The 21437-nt window shown below is 43.5% G+C and overlaps 1 protein-coding gene across 6 annotated transcripts in view; it reads left to right on the plus strand.

The window, feature by feature from the left end:
* LRRK1 (leucine rich repeat kinase 1) overlaps positions 1-21437 on the plus strand; it is a 109783-nt gene that overhangs the window by 72839 nt on the left and 15507 nt on the right. For all 6 annotated transcript variants that reach the window (XM_048868360.2, XM_048868355.2, XM_048868359.2 and 3 more), the window contains 10 exons: positions 573-849; positions 5539-5710; positions 6917-7080; positions 8611-8750; positions 11304-11553; positions 15109-15275; positions 17112-17309; positions 17974-18251; positions 19069-19263; positions 20145-20296. In XM_048868360.2, coding sequence (XP_048724317.2) covers positions 573-849; positions 5539-5710; positions 6917-7080; positions 8611-8750; positions 11304-11553; positions 15109-15275; positions 17112-17309; positions 17974-18251; positions 19069-19263; positions 20145-20296 — 1993 coding nt within the window. The remainder of the gene's footprint in view (positions 1-572; positions 850-5538; positions 5711-6916; positions 7081-8610; positions 8751-11303; positions 11554-15108; positions 15276-17111; positions 17310-17973; positions 18252-19068; positions 19264-20144; positions 20297-21437) is intronic.

The following is a 21437-nucleotide window of genomic DNA, read 5'->3' on the forward strand; positions in this document are numbered from 1 at the left end:
TCACATTCCACCTACTGTCATTAAAAAGAGCATCCTTCTCCAAGTGAGAATCAGTCTGCTGCCAGTTTAGAATATGCTGTATTGTGCATGCTGCTAGTTTGAAGCACCATCTCTTTGTCTGCCCACATGCTGTGACACGTTCTCAACCAGTCCTGCAGAAATTAACATGGACATGTTTTATTAAACCTGTCTTGAGTTTCAAGTATGAAGGACCAGTCCTGCAATCCTCACCCAAGCAGTATTCCCACCAGTGGGGAACGCTGCACCCATGAGAACAACAGGATCAAGATCTGAGTTGGGGCAGGGGCAGAGATCTGAAGAAGAGTTCAGTGTAGTCTGAAAGCTTGTATCTTGCAAACAATAAAGATATATTTGCAGCTGTGTTGCAAGAAATGAGATCTCGTTAGCTATAGCCTCTGCATGTAAATGCTATATGCTGGTTGTTGACTACATGCTGGCATGTTTTCGGGTCTGTTCCTTGTCTGGATGAAGTGATCAAGGCTTTCTTCTAATCTGCTGTCTGTAGTATTGTTACATAACACTGCTATCTTGCTCTTCTGGTTTTTTTACAGCCATCAGTTTCCTTATAGAAACAGGAACGTTGCTGCATTTCCCAGACACCAGCCATGGACTGAGAAACCTCTATTTCCTTGATCCAGTCTGGTTATCAGAATGCCTTCAGAGAATATTTAATATTAAGAGCTCAAAGTCTGTTGCTAAGAATGGATTGATCAAAGCAGAGGATTTCAGGATGTTGTTAGTTGGGACAGGGTTTACTGAACAAACAGAAGAACAGTATTTCCAGTTCCTGGCCAAGTTTGAAATTGCACTACCAGTAGCCAATAACAGGTACGTTGGTAATGATTAAGGCTAAGATTTTTAGTAAAGTACTAAGATTTTTAGTAAAAGTCACAGACAGGTCACGGGCAAGGAACAAAAATTCATGGAAGCTGTGACCTGTCTGTGACTTTTGCTGCTGCGGCTCCATGGTTTCCTCCCGCACCCGTCACTGGAACCCTGAGGAGGGCCCCCATGAGGAGGCTGTTGCCTGTCACTGGAACCCTGCCGGGGCCCCGCTGGCTGCCAGCTCCAGTCCCGTGGTCTCAGAGGCTGAAGCAGAAAATATCAGGGAGGCCTCTGGACGTCCGATACGCAGCCTTAGTAATGGTCACTGGTGATGACTAAGCCAGGGCGAGAGCAAATGGTTATTTAGGTGGGGAATATTAGCCAGCCATGTCACTGGAGGAAGCTTCCATAGTTGTTTGCAGACTTGTTGTAGCTTTGTGTGTCCCAGGATGTGAGAGAGTCAAGGCAGGTGACGTAATATCCTTCTCTTGAACCAACTTCTGTTAATGGAAGGGACAAGCTTTTGAGCTACACAGACCTGAAGAAAAGCTCTGTATGGACCTGAAAGTTTGCACCATCCACCAACAGAAGTTGGTCCAAAAAGAGATGCTGCTTCGCCCAACTTGTCTCACTATAGGTAGCTGTCATAATGAAGGAACTTGTCTCACCATCAGAAAGTATTGGACTATGTCAACTAGCTATAGTCAAAGATAGCAAAGACAAAGGCTATGTCCACGCTCGCAGGTGCTGACTTTTATTTTTCTGGGTGGGTGCTCCACCCCTGCTCTGTCCTGAAGCGCTGCCCCCATTCTGCCTCTTCTCCTAAGGCCCCGCCCTTGCTCCGCCCATTCCCACCCCTGCCCCACCCTCTCCCTTGAGACCCCCGCTCACTGATCTCCGCCCTCCCCTGTGTCCCTCCCGCTAGCCTCCAAACAGCTGTGGCAGGTGGGGGCTGAGCACCTTCTATTTTTTTTCTGTGGGCGCTTGAGCCCCAGAGTACCCATGGCGTCGGCACTTATGTCCACACTGGCACTGGAAGTGTAATTTCCAGCGCGGATAGACATACCGGGGGGGAGGGATAGCTCAGTGGTTTGAGCATTGGCCTGCTAAACCCAGGGTGGTGAGTTCAATCCTTGAGGGGGCCATTTAGGGATCTGGGGCAAAAATTGGGGATTGGTCCTGCTTTGAGCAGGGAGTTGGACTAGATGACCTCCTGAGGTCCCTTCCAACCGTGATATTCTATGATTCTATGATACTTGTGCTGGCTTTGACTGAGCTAGGGCACTAAAAATTGCAGTGTAGCTGTAGCAGCATGGGCAGCCAGATAGGCTAGTCACCCCATGGACAATCCCATTTGAAACCCCGGGTACATATCCGAGGCACTAGCAGCAGCTGCTACGCTGTTATTTTTAGTGTGCTAACTTGATCAAGGCAAGTATGTCTGCCCGAGCTGGACATTACATCTCCTGCTCCTGTGTAGACCAGCTCAGAGTTCCACCAGTGACTGCCTTACAGGAACTACAGACCATCTGATTCGAACGGAGGATCCATGCTCCAGAGCAAGGCAGAAAATCTTTAGGTTCCCACTAGTATTGCGCTGGGGACAAATTGCTCTCAAACGCTGGTGATCTCGTCAACCCTGAGAACAAGAGTTAAATATCTAATCCCCAGTTCAGTGAGCGCAAGAAAGCACATCTTACGCGACAAGGTTTATTTCTTACGATAAAACTCATCACTAGATATTCCTCCATGTTGCACTAGGAATTTGACATGGGGACCATGTTCACTTCAATGTTATTGGATCCCTTTCCCCATTCCTTCTCCTTCCCACTATTTTTCTTTCTGTTTGTCGACTGTCTGTTGAATTAATAGTTAAGTCCTAGCCCTATTGCCTTTTCGGCATAACATTTGCCCGTCATTTCCTAACTCTGCCGCTGTCGCACTCCTTCCTCATTCTAAATCCCTCAGGAGTTCTTAATGCTGCGACAAGTGCTGCATTCGCAATGCTGTCACTGGGACTGTCAGTTATCCAGTCCCGGTTGCCAGCACATTTTCTCAAGCTTAACACAGATAAAGCAATAATGTTTCTGCTTAATCCTAAATGCCTTCCTGACTCCTTGTCCCGCTCTGCTGTTTTTCTCAAAGGCAATTACATTGTCCCTGGCTCAGTAGTAAGGAAATGGGTTGTTATTTTATACTTCAGCCGATCTATTTGGAGCCATCTAAGCTTCCTGGTTACAATATGCCTGCCCACCATTGATGGAGATACAGCAGGTTGCATTAATTCTTCTGCCTGGCAGACCAAAGCAGTTATTTGTGATTGGACTCTTGCAATTATTGTCTAGATTGCCTGATAGGGCTTTCCACACCCTGCAATTGGCAGAGTAAACAGCTGCCAGTTTACATACTGAGAAGGGTGGATGGGGATACGTTTCACATATTTTCAAGATTTACATTGGCTGCTGCTCAAACGCTGTGTTGAATCTCCATCTGTATTATAAGCCATTCTATGGTTTTGGTCCAGCAGACCAAAACTGGCCTTCATATTTCTTACATTCCTAGACACGTTTTGAGATATGCTGAGACAAATTTATTGGCTGTCACAAGATGTGTCCACTAGTTTTATGGAGCAAGAGCTTTTCGTTTAATACGCTCTGCATCTCTGGAATTCAATCTGCCTAAGATGTATGTAGCTCAGCCTTGTCTTGGTTGTTAAATTAAGGCTGAAAGCCTTACCTTTCTGTTTTCAGATTCGAAATGGAAAGGTTACTGTTTTAAATTCCAAAGGTGTTTTGTAGGATGATTAATTTTGTCATGTAAAATGTTATCATACATTATATGTACGACATACAAAAATATGTCCTTAAGATCGTCTTTCTGAATTGATTATTCTAATACTGACATTCACAGGACGCTATAGGTTTAACTATGTAAGAGGGATTGTGATCTAGTGGCTAGAGTGTGGGACTTTGACCCAAGATTACCTTTTGTTTTCTCACCTGTGCCACTGACACCTTGCTACCTTGGTTAAATCCTAGTCTTTTGCCTCAGTTTACCTTTCCAGGGTATAATACTGTAGATTTTACAATTCTGCAAAGGGGTTCTTTATAAGTGCAATTTCTTTATTTATTTATGTGTGTATGTATTTATTTATTTATTTAGCCCCCTGGACCTACATTTTTAGAAAAATCTTCTCCCAATGAAGCCATAAATTTTCCTTCCACATTCAAAGAATGAAAAGAACTTGCACAATGCACAAACGATAAAATTTAGCCAGCTGCTTAGCTACTTGGCTACTTGATTGTGACTACAAATTGGATATTTTGGTGTCTAAATCTTGTTATTCGTGTGCACAGTTTTGCACATACAGTTGACAGTGATTACAAAAGTCCAGGCTGCGCTGAGAGCCCTTTAAATTAAATGTGTGGCCATTAATGTATTTGTTGTAGTAGTACGTATCTGGTTTGGAAAGCAGTATTATTAGTAGGTCTCAAAAGCCAGAAGCCCATTTTAAAGGGGAGTTACGCACAATTTGCTTCTTTGAGGACCTTTGCTAGAGCAGTCATTGAAAACTGTAATTTACCTAGATAATCACTTGTGCATGAATTTCTCTTGCAGATCAACAACCTTTCATTTTGCTTTTCAAAAGAGCAGTGTTCTCCTACCATATCTTAGCTTCTCAAATACCGTGCAATAGGACAAATCAGTAGTCTTTGCTTAACACCACATTTACGGTAGCTTTATGGAAACCAAAAGCTTTCTGTTCTACTGTGACTCTAATATGGGTCTGACTCTCAAAAACAACCCAGCCCTTTTCTGTGGCTCTCATGGCCTGGAGTAGCTGGATTTCGGTCATAACTAGCCAGCAGAGAATTCCCCCGGAGAAAGGTTTTCTCAACGAGTACAGCTGGCTACTGTACCAGCTGCTCGCCTCCCCTACCTGAGCATAGGGACATATTGAGAGAGGAAAGAAGTTTGTCTGGGGCTTGTAGGGGATAGGACAGAACTGTACTCAGCTGATCCTCACCTGCATTATAGTCCTTTAGGGACCATACAGTACGGGGGTAAACTATACTAACCCTTAGGCTGCACTAATTCATGGGGTGGGGAGGAGGGGCAACACAGCCTGGCCCTCGCAATTAGGGAGTTGTAACTGTTGACTCTCTGATACCTCTCATCTGTGCTGGGTGAAGCTCAGCTGCAGTAAACAACTGCCCCTAGGTTTTTATATTCAAAGATTCCTACAGGATTGGAGCTGTAATTCTCTGCTATCAGGACAGCATCTTCACATGTGTCAGCCTGAATGAGTCCAAAAGTCACTTCAGAATTTAATGGAAACCAAATACCATTCCAGTGACTATATCATATTTGTATGCCGTTAATTTTTGTTTATACAAATGTTCTCCCCTTCATATTGCTTTTATCTCCTCCACTCGACCGTACTGAGTTGGGTACAATGCTTGCTCTTCACATGCCGATTTCCGCACCATACATTAAGCACAGTCCTCAAAGCAGTAGCTCTGTGTCCCTTCTTCGTATGTTGCTGCAGTATCACAAAGCTTGTTATCTGCAGTAGGCTGTGCTATTAAAATGCTCTGTGGAGGCTGAAACTGAGTTATTACACAGTACGAGGTATTTGCTGTTGTAAAACTGTAATTGAAGATTTGAACTGTCACATTTGATTTGTTTCAGATACCTCCTACCTCATCTCCTCCCAGCCAAACCAGCGTTAGATATCCATGGCTTATGCCACCAGTCCACAAACACTGTCCAAAGAGTGTTCAAGATGAGTTTTGTCCCAGTTGGCTTTTGGCAAAGGTTCATAGCTCGGATGTTAATTAGTCTTGCAGAGATGGATCTCCAGGTAAGTTACTATATTCACAAAATAGAAAGTGAAAAAATAAAGGATGTCATTTAATAATAACATAATACCACTGGGAGTTCATTCACAAATACTCTTCGACCACATTCTGCTTGCTTTACTCATGTGAGAAATCTCATTGACTTCAATAGCAGTGTTCGCGTGAGTAAGGTGAGCAGGAAATGTCCTACTGAAATTTGATTCCATTTTTATACACTGAAGCATTGTTTAGAGTCAATATAGCCCAAAGGTTATTTTCCAGTCATAAAAATAACGTTGGCATGGTTGGTTAAAGCTATTAATGTCGTTGCTGATGGTGGCACAAGTTAATGCTGCAGCATCTCCCCAGTGATAACCTGGAAGCTCCATTGGAAGCCATTATAATTACCCATTAACTCTACCCTGCCACCTCTTCAAACTGCCCACTTCACTTGCATCAGCTATGTCGAGACATTTTCTTTTGGTGTCCTATAGTATTAGTCAGATTTGGAGATGCTCCAATTCCAAGGCTTCGCAAAATGTTAGGAATGTCCATTTTTTTAACAGGTAAATTTTTTTTTTAATAGTGTAAAAATTTCTCATAACATTTCTGATTATATCCCATTGGGCAGGAAGTAAATCTTAAGCATCTCGCTACTGCCTGTATCCAGTACCCACTGACGTCAATGGGAAGGATCCCATTGACTTAACTGGGCATCAGGTCAAGCCCCAGATGGGTAGGCCTCTGAGTGATGATGATGTTGAATTCTCAACACACTATTTTTAAACAGCATAGAGAAAGTCATTTTCCACCTATTGAAACAGCTTCTGAAATATTGACACAGGTGGATTTACTAGCTCAGTGCTCTGGAGGCAGATAATTGTTTGCTCACCCAGTAAACGGGTTTATTCTCCTTTGTATTTTCAAATACAAAATCCATTTTAATTATTGCGCACGAGAGCAGTAGAATGAACCATGTTCACTGGCTTGAGGCCATTCCGCTGTACGTGATCTGGAATTCTTGTTTTGCTGCTGACATAGTCGTGACTGTATTTATTTTAATCACTTCACAAGCTGTTTTACAAGTCACGGGCACTTTAATTACAAAAATAATGGAATATATCCAAGATGGCCAGAGAAAGAAGGGTCGGCCCTGTTTGCTTGATTAAGGGGAATCCCCATGTGAGGCGTCTCGGTGTTGAATTATTGTGTCATGCTGCTCATTTCAGCTGTTTGAGAACAAGAAGAACACCAAGAGCAGGAACAAAAATGTGACCATCTACAGCTTTACAGGCACTCAAAGAAACCGCTGCAGCACATTCCGCGTCAAAAGAACTCATACAGTCTACTGGCAGGAAGGTCTGTTTGTTACCTTTGATGGAGGCTACCTCAGGTAATCTGTGCTCGCCTGTAACCTACTTCATAAAACCGCATGCTAAATGGACGCTAACAGACCTGACCCAAATATTACACATTCACTAATTTCAACTGAAGAGGAGTCTTATATAGATATATATATAAAAATTCAGCAGATAAAAGCAAAGCTCAACAGTAATGGATCAGTCTTTGTTTGCCAGTTAGGAATGTATCACTTATTATTTCTTACAGATATTGTTGCAGCTACAAATATGAAGAACTCCAAAAATATAAAGTAACATTCGGAGCAGAGCTGTTTGCCTGTGGAAAATTTTGCATTTTCACATGTAAACAAGTGTTTGGATGAACAGATCTCTGCACAGTGCTCTTAAAACTCTCTGCCATATGGTTCAATTCACACCCGCACAGAGGACTTTTCTTTTCTGTGCAACTTAAGCCCTGTGGCTTTGCTGGCAGAAGGGGGCATGTGAGATGTGGTGGGGCTAGGCCAGTGCAAAGCCTTCCATTGGGTGAAGCAAAACAACTGCATTTATTCTTACAAAGATGCAGTGGCCAGGAGTCTGGATACTGGGGGTATGGACACTGTTCCACCCACTAGGATAGATTAGCAGCCATGGAGTTTTGTCCTGCAGCCTCTTCCTCCTTACCTAAGGTACCCTCATTACTGTAGTATCTGAGCACCTCACGATCTTAGTGTATTTCTCCTCACAGCAGCCCTGCAAATAGGAAAGTGCTGTTCCCATTTTACAGATGGGGAACTGAGACACAGAACAGCTAACGCCCAGATCCTCAAGGGGACTTAGGTGCCTAACTCTTGTGAAATGTATGGGAGTTAGGTACCTAAATATCTTTGAGAATCTGGGCTGAGTGACTCTCTTAAGGTCACACAGGAGGTCCGTGGGACTTGAACTCAGGTCTCCCAAGTTCTCGGCCAGTACCTAACCACTGGGCCATCCTTCCTCTCTCTTGGGTTTGGTGGATGTGTACCATCTACCTATCCATATTAAATTCTCACACAAAGCCCATTTACTCAGGCTTTGTTGGGGCAGAAGGACGTTCAGCTCTTTGCATACAATTACCCAGTTTGCACAAGAGCCCATTATTTTGTGCACAAATACCCGGGGCTGTACACAAAAGGATATATCCACATATTTTGCAAGCATGTTTTTGAAGCTCCTTTGAAAATATGGTTCTTAGAGTTTTAGTATTGGTTTTTAAGACTCTTAACCCTTCAGCACTTTATTTATTGCTTCCAGTATAATCTCCACCAGCCTCTCTTCACTCAGACTACGACCTTCTTTACCATGTGCACTTTGTAAGCATCCAGCTTTTGCTTATTTCTGTGCAAGAATGCTCTCTCCAGAGAATGATAGATTCAGTTTGGGGATCATATTTATATGTAACTGAAGACACTTTCCTTTTAAGTACTTGTTAATTACTTGTGGTTTTGTGGCTCTGCTTATCAATGATTTTGCTAAAGAAAAACTGTTAACATTCATGCTTTACAAATGCCTTATTTGGGTGTTTCATGCTCTCCATTACTTAGTGTGGAATCTTCTGATGTGAACTGGAAAAAGAAAAAAAGTGGTGGAATTAAAATCATTTGCCAGTCAGAAGCAAGAGATTTTTCAGCAATGGCTTTCATCACAGATCATGTCAATTCCTTGATAGATCAGTGGTTTCCAGGTAAGAAGAACAACTGTAGCATTCTGTACATTGTTTTGGAATTTATTTTGGAAATTATTCCTGTTTTGGAAATTATTCCTTGATGGTGCTGTCAGTGTGCACAGTGGGATGCACCAGTAGAAGAGTGCTACAAAAAACTCAAAATAGGTCCCTGCTCCAAGGATTTTACAATCTAGAGGCAACAGCAGATTCAATGCAATATAATATAAACCTTTACTGACACCGCGTGGTGTGAACAGTGTATCCAGAGCGCTCAATCCCTCAAAATCCGAAAAGCAAACACAAATTAGATGTTATGGCGCAAACAGGGTCCAAACCTGCTTCTGCAGAAGTCAGTGACCAGATCCTCCGTTGAATTTCGTGGAAGCAGTGTCAGGTCCATACTGCTTAGGTAAGTTACATCAGTGTGTCTGAGCCCCTTGTGCTAGTTTTATACTTGCATGGAGTTACTCCTGATTTACACCATAAGGGAGATCAGAATCAGGCCCACTGTTTCCCCAAGTGATGTTTGTAACCCACAAATAGATTTTGATTTAAAAAATGATGTGCTGTATCCCAGGTGACCGCATGCTGCTTTAGAGATTAGTGTTGGCAGGTATTGATCTGAGATCTTTACCAGAAAATAGTGCTGTGAGCTGCCGTAGCTCAACCTTTGCTCATCTGTTTTATCGGCGATCACTCTGCAAAGGGGGAAAATAAAACTTTCATTTGTGTTTGGATTGGTTTTTTTTTAAATCATTGAAGACTGACCAGCGCCGTGATCCCAAAGAAGCATATTCGGACATGGAGGGATGATCAGCAATATAGATACAAGTGGAGGATGCCAGCCAGTGGGCCGTTTGGGTCAAAAGACAGGCCAACAGCCCAACCAGCAAGACTTGTTGGCCCATTTCTAAAACTTACAGTGCACATGTCTAGTGTCCCTGTCCTGTGCCTCTAGTTGTCTAAGGAGGAATTCTTATCATTCCTTTTCAGACTGGTAACTACAGAACTATATATACTAAGGGCTTGGCTACACTTGCAAGTCACAGCGCAATAAAGGAGCCCCGGGCGCACTAGCTCACGCCCCGTCCACACTGGCAAGGCAGGTAGAGCGCTCTGAGTCCGCAGCTACAGCACTGCTGGTATTCCACCTCGGCGAGTGGAATAACGTTTGCTGCACCCCCGCTGGAGCGCCGCCGTGCCAGTGTGGACGAGGTGTTGCATTACTGCGCTCTGATCAGCGTCCAGAAATGTCCCATAATCCCCTTCAGTCAAGTGGCCACTCTTGTCATTGTTTTTGAATCGCTGCAGGAATGCAGATATGCCCTTTGAAAGCTCCGTTTCTGACAGCCAGCTGCTTATCTGCTCCGAGACAAAGCAACCATTAATGTGGAAAGCTGTGTGAGACAGAGAGAGAGGCGGGGGGAGGAGGGGGGACTGCTGCTGTCTGAACTTACAAGACAGTATGCTGACATGCTCTCAGCCCCCCAAAAACCCACTCTCTCTCCCCTCACATACACACAGCACACTCCCTGTCACACTCCACCCCACCCACCCCCATTAGAAAAGCATGGTGCAGCCACTTGCATGCTGGGATATCTGCCCATAATGCACCGCACCCAATGCCTCTGCAAGTGCGCTTGAAGCTGTCAGGGTAGACAGACCGCAGCGCTTTCCCTACTGCGCTCTCCAAAGGCTGGTTTAACTCAAATCACTGTACATCTGCAAGTGTAGCCATGCTCTAAAAATTTCCCGTCATACTGTTTAAATAAGAATATATGATAGCATACCAAATGAAACAGTGAATTCACACTCCTGCGGTTCTTTTGGATAATGTTGATTGCTAATTTGGCTCCTGAACCACTGAGGTCTGAGTATCACTGCCTCAGATTGTGGCTGGTCACAACCCTCTAACTCACAGGTTCAGAGCCCCCGCTGTAAAGTAACATTTACAATAGATTCTGTTAAATGAAAGACTACTTTGGCCCATGACCCCTGGGTGCTGTGTCTCTGATTCTTTGCCTGCTTGCTTGATTCTGGCTAAAGCAGTGTCAGAAAGAGGCAGGAGCTCTGCCAGTTTTTCTCCCTCTCTGTTTTAAAGGGACAGACATACTTGTGCCTTTCTATTCATTGCAATGGCCGCCATCTTTCTAAAGTGTCGCTAACTAAAGCCATGAAGAATTGCTTCATAAGAAGGCTTTTCCTATCCATGAACCTTTAAATTTCTAGTGCGCTGAAAATGTATTACTTGCATGCCCTGCATTATACTTATTCCTGATAGCTAAATGAAAACCTGCCAGGCCTCTTGAGTTATCTCAACAATCCAGAGTACGTCTCTATCCAACCCTGTCCTTGCTGCCTTTTGTGTATTTGGCAAATAGCTACTTTTTATCACAGGTGATAAACTGGAAGAGCTACTACCGCCAGGTTTGAAAGCGTGGGAGTCAAGTGAGGGATTACACGAGACTTACATGGGACTTCTCAGGCACTGATTTCATGCAGAAGAGGTATACATCTGAATGCACTGGACATTGCTGTTCAAGATCACTTCTTTTTTTTAATTATTTTTAGCACTGACGGCCACGGAGAGTGATGGGACTTTGCTAATGGAACAGTATGTCCCATGTCAGATCTGTGCAACTTCTAGGACACAAGAGAATGGGCCACCTGATAAACCGGAAGAGGAGCAGTACTTTAACATGGAAGATTGTGTTCTGACTGCTATAGAACTGGATTGTATCACATGTCCTAGTCACCCTAACATCCCAGTTCCTCTACAAGAGCTGGTCCCTGAGCTCTTCATGACAGATTTTCCTGCCAGGTAATGTTACTTGTCAGTCATTGATTGGACTTCAAAATATCTATGAATAATTCAGTTTGCATTTCCTCTAGTTCACGACCACTGGAGGTCCATATTGACCCTTGATAGGGAGACAAATTCATCTACCCATGACTCCCAGCCATGTCATTGTATCCTAGCCTATATCTGCCTACATAGTCATTACATTTGCTTACACAGTCACGGTACACTGTCGGTATCTGACTCATCGCCTTGTAAAGGCTCCTGAGGTTCCTGTGGTACGATGTGAAAGTCACTTTTTAAAAAGTGACCCTGTTCTCTACTGTCTTTGGTAACATATTCTGGCCAGGGGTTGGTGCAATATGTCTCTTCCAGGAGATTTTTAATAGGGCACTAACAATATAGAGTGCTGCAAAGTGCCCATCCCGATCTGCATTTGAACGTCCATATAGTTTGGGGATGTTTTGATTTGGGGATCAGTCACAGTGTTCAGACTTGGATTCAAATTTGGATTTGTTCAGAGCTCGGGTTTTAATCTGGAAGCCACGAGTGGGTTACTGAAATGGGTTAACTTCAACCTCTAGCCCTTACATGGCCTGTGTGCAATGAATTTCTTCAGACCCTTCCTGGTGAACAATTACAAACATCCCTTCGTGGCAGGTGGCAGTTTCTGCTCTTGTGGGATGATATCGGACATGCAGCATCAGGAGCAGATTCAGGGGCTTTGGCTGCGAATCAGAGAGACTTCTTTCCTCCTCTGCAGAAAGCCCTGTACTCTGTAGAAGGCTACGCTGCCCCAGACAGAAACTTTAAACTATTTAACTACTTTTCTAGGAGGATTGACTCCTGGTACCCTCTAATTGGTTTGGATAGCACAGTTTCCTTCCTTGAGAAAATTAAAGCACTTTTGCTGTCGAAAGCATATTTGACCCACCAGAAAGTGGGCATTAAATCAAATCTGCTCTAGGAAGTGATGATATTTCCTGAAGTTTACACAGAGACCAAAATCCTAGACCTTGGTCCCCTAAAAGCTATTCTAGGTTACTTTTCCCATTACTTCAGGAAAACTTTAATCTTCTGAGTAATGGAGCCTATTCCACAGTGACTAATGCATTTTACAAACCTAATAATGAATGAGGCTGGGAGAACTGATGCTTTAAAAAAAGAAAAGAAACGAAACACTGGCACAATTTTTTCCCCTCACGCCCTGAAGTGAATCTGAACGATTTGATAAAGGCCTTTATCTCCTTCATATATGTCCGATGGTTTCTGGTTTATTGCTTCTTCCCAATTCCTCTGCTGTTTCTACCCAACCACAAAGTCTAAATCTTTACCCTTTTCCTCATGCTCTTCACCCCCTCTGAACCAAACCCTAGCCCATTCCTACTCACTCCCTGTGTTGGCGCATTGAAGGAAGAAAAGAAAATCTCCCAAAGGATTAGTGGGTAGGGAAGTTTCTCTTCCAGGCTCATCAGGGAGGTCACCAGGAGAGTGTAGGGTTGGATCAAAAGGTTTTGCACGTCCAAGTTAGGGACTAGATAAGCATTCCATATGGAGGATGATTTTCTATAAATGCATCTCTGTCTGTCTGTCTGACAGACCTTTCCTTTTGACTCAAAGGCCATTCCAAGTTGCACACCAATTTTTAACCAGTGTTTGATGCATTGTGTACTAAAACACATACAAGAAAAGGAGGGCTTGCCGTAACCTACCACAGGGTCTGTAGAAAGGCTGAAGGAACCCATTTCATTTTGATTTTTGAGGCCCTCTCAGTAATGAAATAATTTAGGGTTCCATATGCTGTGAGATGAAGTGTTTATTTTTCTGGATGTCTCCAGTAAAGGAGCTAGGCGCCTGACCCACTCACAAAAACCCATTTCATTGGCAATACTGTGGTTGAGACACTCTGACCTATGAGGCACAAGGAGAACCTGAAAGATGGTTGAGGACAGTCAACCTATGAAGAAAGTTAGGAGGCCTTTTTGTGTCCTGTCTGACATACATGACCTTGGATGTCTTCATCAAGGCTATTATATGCTTTGTAATGGGGGCGGGGCGAAGAGTCACAATCTAGGAACAGATTTAAGGGAAAAGTAGACATTTTTATTCCCAGGCTTAGATTAAATTGTTGAGAGTTTCATATAACTAAGGGTTTCAGAGTAGCAGCCATGTTAGTCTATATCCGCAAAAAGAACGAGGAGGACTTGTGGCACCTTAGAGACTAACAAATTTATCTGAGCATAAGCTTTCGTGAGCTACAGCTCACTTCATCTGCATCTGAAGAAGTGAGCTGTAGCTCACGAAAGCATCTGATGAAGTGAGCTGTAGCTCACGAAAGCTTATGCTCAAATAAATTTGTTAGTCTCTAAGGTGCCACAAGTCCTCCTTTTCTTTTTTCATATAACTAAGATTCTATCTTTTGCATTGCACCTATTGTGTAACATTTGCTTTTGGTTCATGCAGCTCAGTTTTGGGTATAAGTAAACACACATACTCAAAGCAAATTGAGCCAGAGCCATGAAGTTTCACCTGGATTTGACGTGAAACCTCTAATGTTTGCACTGACCCTTTTGATGAAACTGGGCTGAATTTTGCCTTTTCATGAAGCCTGTAAGCAGCCATCATTCACCTGGTCCCAGTGCAAACATTTTGCATGGCTCTGAAGATAAATGACCCCATATGTGTGATGTGTATAAGACGGGCACACACTGGGCTCCAGAGGGTAAAGAATCCACTCTTACTAAGTAGAGTATAAAATGTCTGGGGGGGCCTTCATAAGGCCATCTGGGCACTTAGACAGTCCGTGTCCTTTACAGCGCATTCTGTCTGTATGACTCAGATCTTTCTGTTGGGCATGGTGCAGAGCTCTGAGGGCTCTAATCAGCTGCTGCCTGAGCTCCCAACATTTGCGCTGAGTCGTGTGTGCCTGTCAAATAAATCATTTTAACTGCGGCGTTCCTTTCTCCAGGTAGTTTTAATGGGTCATTCTGGACAAACTCGCCAACACTGCGGCATGTGGGCCCTCATCAGGGGTGTCATTTGTTAGTTTTATTTGACTAATACAACAAGGCAAGTAGAAATGTTTGATGTCAGAGTGGCTGTAAAAGCTGTCTCAGGAAGGGTGGGAAAATGATGAATTGCAGCCTGGTAACAGCAGGCTGGTTAGAATATTCAGATTTCAGAGCACAGTCCAGTCCTGCTGGAAGGCAACAGAAGTAAAAACCTATTGAACTGGCCATACATTGTCCATATCAGCTGGATTTACATCATCAGCCTAGAAACGGAGCTTGGCACCCTGATGCCTTTCAGGATCTTGTCGGTTTCCGATGAGATATGTTTGACTCAGTGGACAGTTCATTTTGCAGGTTTGCCCACGTCGCTCTTCCTGTGCGAAAAATGTGCAATGTGTACTGGCATGCAAAATATCTCAGGACAACAAAGTGACTTTCCAGTCTTGTCCTCTCAGTGGAAACCTTTTATTGAAATGAAAATCTGTTTAAAAATGTGCAAAAAATCAGATTAAACGTACAAATTACAGTTCCTTTAAATATTATTTTTTTGTTATATTTCTGGCAGACTATTTCTGGAAAATAGTAAACTAGAATACAGTGAAAATGAAAACAATGTTCTTGGCCAGGGTGGAAGTGGAACCATTATATATCAGGCAAAATACCAAGGAAAACCAGTGGCGGTGAAGAGATATCAGATTAAGAAATGCAAGAGTTCTCCTAATTCGGCTACAGGTACAGTGCACAGAACGCATGGGGAGGGGGGGTATGTTTTTAAATCTGCTCTGTCTGCAGTGAGTTTACAAGTTATGATTGAATCGTCTTCAGTCTGCTAAGGGCTGGCAGCACCTATTTAAATACAGCTTCCCAATATACAGCAAAACTTGTAAAGGAAGGAATATTGACGTATTTTTAAAAAGCCTTTTTGTGTACATCTCCACAGCAAAAAACAACAACAACCCTGTAGCTGCAAATCTCAGAGCTCGGGTCAGTTGACTTGGAGTCACGGGGTTTTCGTTATGAGGCTAATAATAGTAGTGTAGATGTTCCTGCTTGGGCCGGAGCCTGGTCTCAGAAACCTGGGGAGGGAGGAGGGTCTGGGAGCCAAGGCTCTAGCCTGAGCCTGAATGCCTACACTGCTATTTCTAGCCCCACAGCACAAGCCCGAGTTAGTTGACCTGGGCTCTGAGACATGCTGCTGCAGGGGTTTTGTGCCGTGTAGGCATACCCTATGAAAACATGCAAAAGAAATGGAGAACTGAGGCCAGCTGGCGGTCACTGGCACACAATGCACTTCTGCACTGGGGGTTCGAGTTTGAATTCTCAGTTTTGACATGAAACCTCATGTGCTGGCCAGCAGGGGGCTGGGAGCTCTAACAAGACAGAGCCTTAGTTTGGGGGAGAAGACAAAATCTCAATGCTCCATCCTTCTTGTGACTCTCATAACCCGAGCCGTCTGGCTGTAGAGAGGTGGTTGCCTGGACAACGCACTTGACTGGAACTCAGGAGATCAGGGTTCAGTTTCTAGCTGTGACCTTGACCAAGTCATTTAATCAATCTTTACCTCAGTTCTCCACCTGTAAAATGGGGGTGATGATACTTTCTGTGTCTTTTCTACTTGGACTATCAGCTTTTTGGGGCAGGGACTGTCTCTCGTGTCTGTACAGCACCTAGCACTCAGCTTAATTGGGACCTCCACCATAATACAAATACTACTAACTCAATCATCATACCTTCTAAAAGCCGGGCCTTCCCTGAGGTGCTCCCTTCACTGGGACTGTTAGCGAGTCCTAGAAGTTAAACACAGGAAAGGTCAGTTAGATCATCCGGTCAATCACATGGAGGCTAGTACAGTGAGTCTACCGGTACTCTGGCCAGTTTAGTTTTAGATCACAAGTCGTGGGGCTTCCTTCATTATCCTTGGGAGGCTGTTCCACCTCACTATGCTCACTTCTGGTTTTAAGCATACAGTGCCTCCGTGAGCTGTGGAGGAGCACAGCTACTGCCCCAATGGCACACGCCCTTTGGAAAGACCAGTGCTAACAGCAAGGCTAGCCATGAATGGCCTCTGCTTTCCCTTAGCACAAGGACTGCTATTGTGCACAGCTCCTGTGCTGGGGTTGCAGCCAGAGCGGGCAAGTCTCTTGCCCTTGAAGTTTTATATAATAGTAACATGCTGCTTATGTATTGCTGACTCCCTGCTCTAAAGAGTATAGGGAAGGATTTCAAAAGCACTTACGTTATGGAAGAACACAAGTCCCACCAACTTTCAGTGGGTCTTACACTCCTAAGTCAAAAAATCCCACCCCCAGTTGCTTCCTATTGCACTCGTGTAACTCCCACTGACAGTACCAATAATGCCTATTAGCAGCTCATGCTAAGGAGGGGATGGCCCAAAGCACCATCATCAGAATAAGCAAGGACATGGTTTGCTTCCTACAGTAGTTTTCTCAGCTCTTAGAATCCTATCAACAGTTTTAGCTTTCAAGAAAACCGCTAATGCCGCATTGCTGGGTTCCCCTATTGCAATGCCATGTACTGAAGTGAAAACAGGCCTGTGTGTTTTGCTAGATACCATGCTGAAGCACTTGCGAGCTATGGACGCCATGAAGAACTTCTCCGAGTTCCGCCAGGAAGCCAGCATGCTCCACTCCTTGCAACACCCCTGCATCGTGTCCTTGATTGGGATTAGCATCCATCCTCTCTGCTTTGCCTTAGAGTTGGCCCCCTTGGGCAGCCTCGCAACTGTGTTATCTGGAATGTCCAAAGGTAACAGCCCCGAACCTGCTCCCTGAAAATAATGAAATCCCTATGTCCCAGTGTGAGCAAATGGCCTGCAACACTCAAGCTATTTTTTGAGTGGTAGAATAATGTTTTTTCCAAGTTTGGTGGGCAGTGATGGAATTTCTTTCAAATTGGGACTTTGGTGGGGGTCTCATGAAAACTGCCAATAAGGCTGAGCTTTTCAAAACTATGTAAAAAATCTGTGTACCCAGTTCCCCTTAAAATTAATGGGGACTGGGTATCCAAATCTCATTTTAATTCTGCATGTGCAATTTTCCCCCTGCAAATCAGCTATTTAGAGATCTAAATGCTATCCTATGTACCTGTAATTTTGCCGCTGTTAAATTAATGGCATAAAATCCTGAACTGGGATGAGGCCCCTTTAATAACTTGGCCCTGTCTGCATATCAGCACTTTGTCTAGTTGCAGCCCAACAATGGGAGTGTTATGAACCGCTGAAATTAAGGGGTTAAAAAAAACCTGACAGAGTTCTGTCTAAAGTAACATGAATGGTGCCACTTCAGATCATCCCATTCAGAGTGACATTTTAACAGGTAGATTGTTTCCACTAGGTCAGATTAAAATGACAAGAACTGTCATCCTTTTGAAAGTCTGCTCTAATGAACACAGCGTTTTTCCTTTATAACAGGGGCTTCCTTTGTGCCACTGGGGCGCCTGCTGACCCAGAAAATAGCATATCAGATTGCAACAGGCCTTGCCTACCTGCATAAGAAAAACATCATATTCTGTGACCTAAAGTCAGACAATATTTTAGTGTGGTCCCTGGACATTAAAGAGCATATCAACATCAAACTGTCTGACTATGGGATTTCTCGGCAGTCATTCCATGAAGGAGCTCTTGGAGTGGAAGGCACTCCTGGGTACCAAGCCCCAGAGATTAGGCCTCGAATAGTCTATGATGAAAAGGTAACTAAGAAATGTCCATTGAAGTGGCACTATTCTCATCTATAACCCAATGAAAAAGATGCTCCTCAAGGCCCTTCATGGAGTTTTCTCACATGTGCTGACTAAAGCCAAGGTTTTCAAAAGTGGGTACCTAAAGTTGTGCTCCTGAGTACATATTTAGGCATCTAGGTAAATAGCTTGATTTTCAGAGGTGCCCAACAACAAATTCTCTTCAGTGGGAGCTGTAGGTACTCAACACCTCTGAAAAATCAGACCATTATTTAGGTGCCTAACTATGGATTTAGGATCTTAACTTGGGGCACCCACTTCTGCAAAGAGACACGATTTAATGGAATTACTGATGAAGAAACTAAGTGTGTCATTGTGTTAACGATCCGCAAGATATGAGCAAGGCACATGCAAACTGGACTCCTTATTCATAGCACTGATTGCAGCTAGATTGGAAATGTCTGTATGTGTCATGGAAGATTCCTTGCTGGGAACAAAATGATTTGGATTGTTCATTTAGGTCCATTCATTCTTTCTAGAAGAAATTAACCCCGTACATAGGAGCCAGCCTAAGAGCTAGGCAACACTTAAGATATGCATAAGCCTGGCCCACTGCATGGGGGTGCATTTCACCTTCCATGCATATGCTGAATGTGCTGCTGATCTTATTTTATTACCTCTTAATGCTTATTCATGTATTATTTGGTTTCCATCACTTCTGTCAATGTTATCCCAAATTCTAACCATACAATAAAACTCCCTTCCAAAGAAATAGCCATACCCATCTATGGGAGCAGCTTTGTGCTTAACTGTGTGATATTTGCCTTAGGTGGACATGTTCTCCTATGGAATGGTCCTATATGAACTATTGTCTGGGCAGCGGCCTGTGCTTGGACAACATCAGCTTCAGATTGCAAAGAAGCTGTCTAAAGGGATCCGTCCCATTCTGGGGCAGCCAGGGGAAGTGCAGTTCCACAGGATGCAGACACTCATGATGGAATGTTGGGACACTAAGCCAGAAAAGGTACAAGAGGAGCCTGAAAATTGGTGCTTTTTGACCATTTATCCACTGCTTGTTACCGGGGCAGCCCCCCCCACATGCTAAGGGCTAGATCCTCAGCTGGTCTCAATGGGCACTGCTCCACTGACATCAATGGAGCGCCACCTGTTTACACCTGCTAGTGATTGGGGCCCTAAAATTCCATAGACTTCAGTTTGGGTTTGAGCAACTGTATGCTTACCCTAATGGTGAAATCATGGCCCATTGAAGTCGATGGCAAAACTCTCATTGACTTCAGTGGGGCAAGATTCCACCCTTAATTATTAAAAACTACTGACGTGTCATGCTGTGAATGCAGCTAGAAGGAATTCAGGAGCTTTGAAAAAAAGGCACTCTGGGGACAGGGAAGGGTTCCAAATACAAACAGAGATCACACTGTACTACAGCTTTCTTTAATCATTTTGCATTTTTGGATCCACAGTCCTTCACCTAAGGGCCAGGCAGAGCTTTGATTAACAAGCACGTATACTCTATAATGAGTGTGGCTCTCTTCCCTAAATTCTCAAAGCACAAGAGGTTCATAGATAAAATCCTAATGAGAGAGGGAGGCAAGGAAGAGGGGAGGAAAGAGAGAGATGGGCCTTGATTCTTGTAATTTATGTTAGTTTTGCACTGAAATGCAAAACTCAGGGAGCACCTGTGGGACAGGATTTTGAAAGAAGTTTAAGGGATTTGGGTGCAGATTTGGGCACCTAACTCCCTTAGGTTCTTTTGAGATCCCCAACCTCTGGAACTATAGATGTAATAAATAGTAATTATTATGAATGTATTGTTCATTCTTAACCTGCAAAAGAATCTCTGATGTGTACACACCATTCAGTGTATGTAATTTTTTTCCCCCTCAGCGTCCATTGGCCATTTCTGTTGTAGGACAGATGAAAGATCCTACGTTTGCTACTTTCATGTACCTGCTCTGCTGTGGGAAGCAGTCTTCCTTCTTCTCTTCCCAAGGCCAAGAATATACTGTGGTATTCTGGGATGGGAAGGAAGACACCAGGTAGAGGGCTTGTTTTTATCATTTTCGATTCTTCCTTGATTTAACATCGACTCTTTCAATGTCAGCACTCATGCCACGGGGCAGTAAGAAAGGAAGGTGAAAGTGAATTAGGAGCATTTCCAAAGATACATACAGCATCATTTCCCCAGACTGCTTTAATTAGTAATATGTCAGTGGTTATTTCATAAAGAGTATTACTGTTCTTAGCTCATCTTCAAATAATATCAGGTCAAGATTAGGAACCTATAACAAACACAGAGACATCAGACTAGATATGATCTCTTTTTACTAATGAGGCCTTTTGACACGAAGCCTTTCCGAACTGAGGCACCAATTCAGCATTCCATGCCTGTTCAGCAAAGCACTTAAGCCCGTGCTTAAGTCCCCTTGAAATAATTAGTCTTAACCACGTCTTAAGTTTAGTATGTACTTAAGTGTTTTACTGAATAGGGATGGTCTTAAGCAAGTGCTTAAATGCTTTGCTGAACTGGGACCTGATGCTGGTATTTGATTCAAGAACATGTTGGTCGAGCTGTTTTTTATAAATAATATTCAGGGATAGCTCAGTGGTTTGAGCATTGGCCTGCTAAACCTAGGGTTGTGAGTTCAATCCTTGAAGGAGCCATTTAGGGATCTGGGGCAAAAATTGGGGATTGGTCCTGCTTTGAGCAGGAGGTTGGACTACATGATCTCTTGAAGTCCCTGCCAACCCTGATATTCTATTATTATGAATTTATAGCCCCTTTTTGGGTTTGGAAACCATTCATGAGCTGATCCAGATTTTCTATTCAAGTATTCACTATTGGCAAGTATTTGCCAAATGGTATGGGTAAATAATTTTGGCTCTGCACATTGTTCATGAACTGTTTGCTTTCACTATTTGTCATTCATAGCGTTTGGTTGGTTACTTAAGCCATACATTATTATTTCTGCTCCCTGATTGGATAACTAATTCATTTTCGAAAGGAGAGTAACAAGGTATGCACATCTCGTATACATTTTAGAACACAGAACTACTTGTGCTAAAATAGTTGCAACTTCTGGGATTCATAGAACCATTTGTGGATACCCAGTGTCTGTTCAAATACCCATATACAATGTGACCCCGTGAATCATAGTGAAACAAACGAAGTGCTTTTAT

The sequence above is a fragment of the Caretta caretta genome, chromosome 10 (assembly GCF_965140235.1).
Source record: "Caretta caretta isolate rCarCar2 chromosome 10, rCarCar1.hap1, whole genome shotgun sequence".
NCBI classification, from domain to species: domain Eukaryota; kingdom Metazoa; phylum Chordata; order Testudines; family Cheloniidae; genus Caretta; species Caretta caretta.